This window comes from Callithrix jacchus, chromosome 7, assembly GCF_049354715.1.
Source record: "Callithrix jacchus isolate 240 chromosome 7, calJac240_pri, whole genome shotgun sequence".
NCBI classification, from domain to species: domain Eukaryota; kingdom Metazoa; phylum Chordata; class Mammalia; order Primates; family Cebidae; genus Callithrix; species Callithrix jacchus.
Window position 1 is genome coordinate 68,775,812 of NC_133508.1, and position 9,146 is coordinate 68,784,957.

At 45.5% G+C, this 9,146-nt stretch overlaps 1 protein-coding gene across 4 annotated transcripts in view; it reads left to right on the forward strand.

Moving 5' to 3' along the window:
- KPNA6 (karyopherin subunit alpha 6) overlaps positions 1–6,649 on the forward strand; it is a 64,383-nt gene extending 57,734 nt beyond the window's left edge. For all 4 annotated transcript variants that reach the window (XM_009000809.5, XM_009000808.6, XM_035308569.3 and 1 more), the window contains one exon: positions 605–6,649. In XM_009000809.5, the coding sequence (XP_008999057.1) occupies positions 605–792 (188 nt within the window). In that variant the 3' untranslated portion in view covers positions 793–6,649. The remainder of the gene's footprint in view (positions 1–604) is intronic.
- The last annotated feature ends 2,497 nt before the right edge of the window (positions 6,650–9,146 follow it).

A 9,146-nucleotide genomic window follows, 5' to 3' on the forward strand; every position in this document is an offset into this window, starting at 1 on the left:
ACTGTAGGCTTCTAATGTGGTATACATATGTTGGTGGTGGCAGACTGTGAGTTAGGGAGCATCCATAGCTTCCATGTGACTTACATCTGTGTCTCCAAAACAGTTAAGAGCTCTTGCCTTAGCCAAGTTTCACCATCCACAGGGTTTCAGACATTACCATGAGTATAACGGACATGTACTGAGTAGCTCGGGTACAGCTAGGGTTTGGATTTGGCTCATCTTTTGAGTTCAGATTTGTCTCCCACCCATTTCTTCTTCTAAGTAGTGATAAATCAGTTCTTTTTCTGTTAGGCTGTACCTAAGAGTGCTGAATTGACTCATCACCCATCCCTGAGAGGTTGATGATTTGCCCAGGTCATGCAACTAGTTTAAAGTGGAATCAGGACTAGAACCTCTGTAACTGACACTTTGGTCTCTTTCCTTTGGGATTCTGTAGTTTTGAGAAGAGATCTTAACTCTTCTCTTTCAGGTCCAAGAGTGATCTGATCATATGACTTGTGTTTGTAAGTACTAATGTACCTCAGGGAAGGACAAATAGGTAAATGTTTCATCTGCCCATAGAAAAGCACTCACACTTCCCTCTCCTTCCTTCTTACTACTGTAGGCTTGGATAAAATCGAGTTTCTCCAGAGCCACGAGAACCAGGAGATCTACCAGAAGGCCTTTGACCTCATTGAGCACTACTTTGGTGTAGAAGACGATGATAGCAGCCTGGCTCCCCAAGTGGATGAAACGCAACAGCAGTTCATCTTCCAGCAGGCTGAGGCCCCCATGGAGGGCTTCCAGCTATAATATCTGCCTCCGGGGAGGGGAGGGGATGGGAAGCACCACCAGCCAGTGGAAGAGCTGCCCTCTGGTGGGCGGGAAACCAGTCCCCCCACCATCAGCCACCACACACCTCTGCTGCCCTGGAGACTGTGCTCTTGACCTGCTCCGTCCCCTTCCCTGGAGGGAGCACCCTCTGGACGGACAGAACCATCTGAGGCTCACCTTTGGGTTTTGTGACAAGAAGGGGACGTGTTGGGTTTTTCTTCCTTACACTATATTTTGGCTGCACACATGTCTTTAACCCAGGAGCCCAGGGGTAGACAAAGGAGGACTAAGGTAATCAATTTGCACCTTTTTTAATTTTTTTTCTTTTTTTCTTCAGTGGTGACTTCCTTCCCTTTTATTTTTTTTCGATTCTTCCCAGTCCTCTGCCATGATCTGTGTAACTCTTATCTTGGGTACTTGAGCAGACAGTATATTCCAGAGGTGGGAGGTGGGAGGGGAAGGGAGAAATCCGAAACAAAGTGTTCTTGTTCTGACAGAATATTAATCTTGTGCGCTTGGATTGAGTTATTTAATTTTTTTTTTCTTTTGCACATTTTCTTATATTAAGATTGCTCTTCCCAAGAGCCACAAGTTCCTGGTTTTAGTAAACCCAGCTGCCAGCATTGCCTGGGGCTAGATGCCGATGGGGAGGCTACCATGAAACAAAGGTCCCTCCCTCCCTCTGACTTTGCCCAGACCTCTTTAGTTTGGGAGATCCTCCTCACTCTCCTGAAGTGTCTCAGGTACACCAGTGGGAGTGCAGGGGAGAAGCACAGGCCTTCAGATGGGGCTTCCTTCCCATGTGTAGCTACTGATCCCATGTTTCCTACTCACCTTCCAAATGGTGCGACCCAACTTCATTTGTTTACTTGAAAATTCCCCCTTGGGGTTGAGAGAACCTCTGAGGTGGTTGTATTTTCTCCTAAGCTAGAGTCAGGGGGCTGTGGTCCTTCCTTTCTCCTGAGGAGAAGTCCTTGCTCTGGTGACCTGTAAGTTGCAGAGGAGGTTGGAGTGAGAGTGTCATGTTTTGAGATAGTCAGGGATCCCTGCCTTTGGTCTTTCTTCTTCCTCTTCCATAGTTGGATCATGTATATTTTACTTCCAAAGGAGAGAATGTCAAAAAGTTCTGTATTTTTTATATTCTATATATTAGGTAGGTCAATCTTAATTGGTCTCAAGAAGAACTGTCTGTAATTTCTGTAAGTAGGATACTGTGAGGAAGACCAAAAAGAGATACGGATGCTTCCTTGCTCAGGAGGCCTGAGCTTGGTCCTTCTCTCTGCTTGGATTCTGGACCACCACCTGGGACCAACCCTCAGCTCTCGAACCTTCATAAAGCAGGTCAGCATGGCCTGATTGTCCCAGGACCTGAAGGGAGCAAAGATGGCCATAGGGCCTGGTGAAGTCTGCTACTCTGTCCTTACTGCTGATCATCCTGCTTGTATCAGGAAACCCAGAAGCAGTTTGCCTTCTCAAGTTCAATCTCAATGGCCGTTGTCCACATAACTCATCACCCATGGCTCCCTCTCCTATTCTGTTATCACTGAAACTTAGTAGCCTGCTTTTTATATATACATATAATCCAGATGCCTTTTCTTTCTGTTTGAATTACAGTAGTGCATTGCCTCAGTGGCTTGCCTGTGCCTCTGGGTGGATTACATATGATAGTAAAGCCCACCTGTTTGGATGGGAGTAGAGGAATTTGGTGTAGACCAACTGTGGAGTTGAAGGCACAGTCTGCCTCACCCCCACCTCCCCACTGTGGTTAGTCAGAGGCATCCTGCTCTAAGCTCTGCTTTTCCTTTCTCTAAATGCCATTCTTGCTTCTATTGCTACATATCTCCTTCTGGCTCAGGTGAAATCCATCCCCCTCTGCTAATAGACATAAAGTTCAGGTATTTATTGTTGACCATTGGTCTTGAATTCCCCCAGACTCCCCGATTTTTTTATTTTTCCTTTTTTTTTTTTTCCCGGTCCCACCTCAAAGTCATTTTCTGAGGAAAATGGTTTAGGGCTAGCAATTGTCCCTGAAAAACCACACCCATGTTGTACCACCTTGGTGAGTCAGATGCCACTCATCAGCTTGGGAATGGTGGCTACCAACCCCCAATCTCCCAGGAAGTCTGGGGGCAGAATCTTTCTTTCACTTGGCCTGCTACCTCCATTACAAAACCATTCTCTTACTGTTCAAAGAAAAGTCCTCACCCACCCAACCTCTACCCATTGTTCTCATCCAAAGGGCACTTTAGTAGGATCTACTTTGTACATCTTAAGTAACAGTTAAGTCCCTGATACTGGGGCCAGATTCTTAGTATAAGACATACACATCCTGTTTGCCCAGCTTTGGCTTCATTTCCGGGTCCTGTACCAGATGGAAAATGTTTTGGTCATCTGGCTGCTCCTTAAAGCCAGTTTCCCCTAAGAATTCCAAAGGCTGGCCGGGCATGGTGGCTTACGCCTATAATCTCAGCACTTTGGGAGGCCGAGGCAGGTGGATTGCGAGGTCAAGAGATCGAGACTATCCTGGTCAACAAGGTGAAACCCCATCTCTACTAAAAATACAAAAATTAGCTGGGCATGGTGGTGCGTGCCTGTAGTCCCAGCTACTTGGGAGGCTGAGGCAGGAGAATTGCTTGAACCCAGAAGGCAGAGGTTGCGGTGAGCCGAGATCGTGCCATTGCACTCCAGTCTGGGTAACAACAGCGAAACTCCGTCTCAAAAAAAAAAAGAAAAGAAAAAAAGAATTGCAAAGGCTAAAGTCTACTGGGGCAGAGCGTGAGGACAGATTTCTCATCAGAGAAAAGTCTTCCTAGGAGCTTTCGTTTGTGTCTTCCCCAGACCAGGTTTTCTCATTATCTTCCTTTAACCACAGGTGAAGTTCTTCCAGCCCACAGAGGCAGTAATATCATCTTTTGTATCTCCTCCTCTACTTCTATGTAATGAAGCAAAGTATTACTTATTTAGCCCAGGCTTGAGAGCCACTGTTGGTGGGCAGTCTCCATCTGGATTCCAGGCCCTGGCCTAAGTGAGGTAAGGCTTTCTGGTTATTGCCAGGATGGATCCCCACCCCCACCCCAGTCTGCTGTAGGGAATACCCTAATTAGCTGAGGCATGCTTTTGGAATCCTGGCATGTTGGCATATGGCTGATCTATCCCTTTTAAGATCTCTGGTTGGAGTATCTAGATACAGATTAGGAGGGACAAGGAGCCCTTTTCTTGGCTTATGTGTTCAAATAAGTTTTTGAAAGGTGCCAGCTCCTCCAGCTATCCCACTCCCAAGTCATCATCTTTAGTACTAACAAGGTCTCTGATCTTAGAAGCCTGCCTCCAGATCCCTAATGACCCTAGTGACCACCTGGCCTTGATGTTAGCTGCAGCCTTCTGACAGAACCACATGAGTTCCACTCACAGCTGGCCAGCCTTGTTACTTGGGTCAGGGAGTAGAAATGATCCCTGCCAGGGAGCAGGTGTTGACCTCATTTTTCAGGGACCCTTGAGTTCCCCCTTATCTAGAGCCCATAGATCTACTCCATCAACTCTTTGCCATGAAAGCCATCTTCTAGGAGCCCTGTTTTTTGGAGCTGAACTATAGAGATTACAGCTGCTATTGTACTTAAGGGAGAGAAAAAGAAGGTTCTCAGGCACAGACTTTCTATTTCTCAAGCCAAACCAGTTTAAAATGAAAACTGTCTAGCAGAATGAACTGTATTTCCATATTTCATGTCTACCTGCCTTCCTCCCATACCCTAAAGTTGTACTTGTTTCTAGCAAACTAGAAGGAAAGGATAGGAAAGCCTAGCACTACTAACCTTACCTCTCATACCCTTTCTTTGAAAGCCCCAGTTCAGGCCTCATCTCTTCTCTAGATTGACTCAGCTTGGTATCCATCATCTTGAGCATTCCTCAGTAGATTCATCTAGGGTTTGGATTCTAGACTTTCAGTTGAAGATAGGGAGCCAATTTCCCCAGGTCTCTGCAGGCAATCCAGGGACCCAATAGGGATAACAGACTGGCTGGGACATTAGGAATGTATGTACCTTTCTGCCTTCTTGGCAGCCAGGGGAAGGGTGCAACGCTCAGTGCACTAAACCGTGGTAAACATCTTCCTGATTGAACTACCCTAGAATTTAGTGAGTGTGACACTGAGATACTGCTCAGAATAAATTTCTTCCATAGCTATTTAGGATTGCACGTTCTAGACCAACCTTATCTAATATGTTTTGTTTTAGCTTTTTCAGTCTTTGTTAAGCCAACAAGTTGAAAATTTGGCCCTACTGGGATCCGTGTAGTGGGCACTAGCTGTTCTTTTGCCAAGGCCTTCATAAATGATTCAGTCTTATTATCTATCCTCTAACCCCACTCTCTGATTTAAGACTGTGGCAAAGGAAGAATTTGAGGCCAAGACCAACCAAATCTGTGAATTAAAACTTATCTTTTTTCTCTGAAAGGGTACTTGGCTTCAGGTATGGGCTACATATAGAACCTAAGCTGACTGTGAGAGTTAGAAGAGGCAGCATTAAATTTTAGGCCCAGAACACCATGGGGAAAGGTTTATGTAGTATGTCTTCAGTGGGCCTGCCTAGCTGCTTCTGGGCCAGCCTGACTTCTGACGTCCACATTGCTCATACCTGAATCCCGCTGCTGAACGCCAGCCCTGTTCTCCTGTAACTATTATATATGCCATGGTCTGGGGGCACTGAAGGAAGTAACCTCTCAGAGATCCTAACATTGGCTGGGAACCTCTGACTCAGAGCATGTCCTTAAAGAGCACATCTGGCCGGGCATGATGGCTCACACCTGTAATCTCAAGCACTTTGGGAGGCCGAGGTGGGTGGATCACGAAGTCAGGAGTTTGAGACCAGCCTGGCTAACATAGTGAAACCCCGTCTCTACTAAAAATACAAAAAGTTAGCAGGGCGTGGTGGCAGGTACCTGTAATCCCAGCTACTTGGGAGGCTGAGGCAGGAGAAGTGCTTGAACCCAGGAGGTGAAGGTTGCAGTGAGCTGAGATCGCACCACTGCACTCCAGCCCAGGCAACAGTGCAAGACTCCATCTCAAAAAAAAAAAAGAGTCCACATCTTTGGCTGGGTGCAGTGGCTCACGTCTGCAATCCTAGCACTTTGGGAGGCTCAGGCGGGTGGATCACTTGAGTTCAAAACCAGCCTGGCCAACACAATGAAACCCTGTCTCTACTAAATATACAAAAACAAAAATTAGCTGGGTGTGGTGGTGGGCACCTGTAATCCTAACTACATGGGAGGCTGAGGCAGGAGAATCCCTTGAACCCGGAGGCAGAGGTTCCAGTGAGCCAAGATTGCGCCACTGCACTCCAGCCTGGGGACAAGGCAAGACTCCATCTCAAAAACAAAAATAAAAAAAGAGCCTACATCTTCACGAATCCTCAGACTCTGCAGTTGGATATTGGCTTTTTAAGCCAACTTTTGTGGTAACTGTCTTTGACTTATTAAAGAAGGAAAGGGGGTATGGAATCCCAACCACTCAAAAGACTGGATATCCCTCAAGAATGACTTGGGTTACCAGCTATGCACCCTTGGAAGATGAATCAAATCCTCACTGGTTTTTCTCTGTAAATTCATTTGCTTTTATTTTTCTAATAACTATCAACTCTATTTTCCATGTTCTCAGGGCCCCTGGGTAGACAGACACAGCTTGATTTCAGAGCAGATGTAGGCCAAGAAACTATGGCATTGAGTGTGCTGAGTCCAGAAAAATATTTATATACACATCCAAATTTGAAGAGAAAATGTATTTCTTTAGGTTTCAAACACTGTAATAGTTATAAAGCAAAAATAAAAACCTGTTGAAAGTTCTAAATTGTCTTCTTTGGCTTGGAGTAACCCTAGACTGGATTTTGGGGAAGAGAATGAGGAGGTGTTTAAACTTGTAGCTTAACAGTGGAAATAAGAGTTGTACCAACCTGCAGCTGGTGTAAAGTTTTTTTTCTTCGGCTTTATTGAAATATAATTGACATGTAAATTGTACATATTTAAAGTACATACACTTTGATAAATTGAAACATATACACACCCATAAAACAACTGCAAGACAGTGAATATATCCATCACCTTCATAAGTCATAAGCTTCCTGCTTGAGGATCCCTCCTTTCTGCCCACCTCCAGCAACAACTGATCTGTGGCTGACACTAGTTTAGTCTGCATTGTCTAGAGTTTCTCTAAATGATTTTGACTTAGTTTCATCAGCACCACTCTCCCTTTTGAACCCTTTTTGAGACAGTTTTTTGCTCTTGGCATTCAGGCTGGAGTGCAGCCACGCCATCTTGGCTCACGGCAACCTCTGCTTCCCAGGTTCAAGCAGTTCTCCTGCCCCAGCCTCCCAAGTAGCTGGGATTACAGGCACATGCCACCACGCCGGGCTAATTTTTGTATTTTTTACATAAATGGGATTTCACCACGTTGGCCAGGCTGGTCTTAAACTCCTAACCTCAGGTGATCCGCCCACCTCAGCCTCCCAAAGTGATGGGATTACAGGCTTGAGCCACCGCACCCAGGCCGAACCTCTTAAGATAAGTAGTTCCCAGACTCCTCCCTTCAGTTTAGATCAATTCCTAAAGCAGATTACAGACAAGCAGCTAAAAAGTTGATGGAACCTACAAGAAGGTTTTGCTTGACAGTGTGTTTAAGTTTGAATTCATTGCCAACATTAAAATCAAGAAATGTCTGTCTCAGAAATGACTGTCCTTTCAATACATCTCAATTTTTTAAAAGAGGCCAAACACCATGCCTCATGCCTGTAATCCCAACCCTATGGGAGGCCAAGGCAAGAAGACTGCTTGACGCCAGGAGTTCAAGACCAGCCTGAGTAGTCCTAGCTACTTGGGAGACTCAGGGCAGGAGGATCACTTGAGTCCAAGTGGTTGAGTGTGCAGTGAGCTAAAGGCATCACTGCACTCCAGCCCCAACAGCTGAGTAAAACCTGTCTAAAAAAGAAAAAAATACTATCTGGCCCTACCCGGCCTGAGTTTCTGCTTGGTAACAATGTGCAAGAGCTGCTGTATTTTACTGCAACCACCACCTCTCTATGAGTCTGGCAAATGCTAATACTGTTGCTGTACATTGTTTATAGCAAAGGAGAAAAAAACTTTTTTTTTTTTTTTTTAAAGATAGAGTCTCACTGTCGCCCAGGCTGGAGTACAGTGCTGCGATCTCGGCTCACTGCAGCCTCCGCCTCCTGGGTTCCAGCGATTCTCCTGCCTCAGACTCCCGTAGCTGGGAATACAGGTGCACACCACCACACCTGGCTAATTTTTGTATTTTCACTAGAGCTGGGGTTTCACCATGTTGGCCAGGCTGGTCTTGAACTCCTGACCTCAGGTGATCAGCCTCCCAAAGTGGCTGGGATTACAATCCTGAGCCACTGAATCCGGCCAAAAGTGACTACTTAACCCATGTTACTGTCAAATATTCTTGCCTGTTCTCATTACCCAGCTGCCTGCTCTAGGCTATTGTTGACCCTTCTGCTACACCCTCTACCCCCTCACCCCTTGCATACATTTTTCTTATGTTCTTTATCTCACCTGGAACACCCCTTTTATTATTATTATTTTTTGAGACAGAGCTTTGCTCTTGTTGCCCAGGCTGGAGTGCAGTGGCATGGTCTCGGCTAACTGCAACCTCAGCCTCCTGGGTTCAAGCAATTCTCCTGCCTCAGCCTCTGGAGTAGCTGGGATTACAGGCATGTGCCACCATGCCTGGCTAATTTTATATTTTTAGTAAGAGATGGGGTTTCTCCATGTTGGTTGGACTAGTCTCCAACTCCTGATCTCAGGTGATCCGCCTGCCTCAGCCTCCCAAAGTGCTGGGATTACAGATGTGAGCCACTGCACCTGGCCTAGAACACCCTGTTTATATGGAAACCTATCAAGGCCTGATTTATATGGTGCTTCCTCAAGAAATTTCCAGAATGCTTTTCTAGAAATAATAAGGGCCTTGGTTTCAGGACACCTGGATTCTAAACCTTTTTGAGCCTTAGTTCCATCATTATACTAAAGTTGAATATCCCTTATCCAACATACGTCGGACCAGAAGTGTTTCGAATTTGGGATTTTCTCAGATTTTACCGGTTAAGCATCCCTAATCTGAAAATCCAAAATGCACTGCTTTTAAGTCTGTCACTGAGCCTTTGGGGGAAATATTTAATATCCTAACAGCCCTAAACCAATGCTCAATTAGTACAACAATTTACAATCTTCTCTACCCACAGCCTGATGCTAGGCTCTGGGACTAGAATATTTCACCAACAGTTCTTGCAAAATTCACTGACTTGTAAGCAAATATTAATTTCAACACCTCA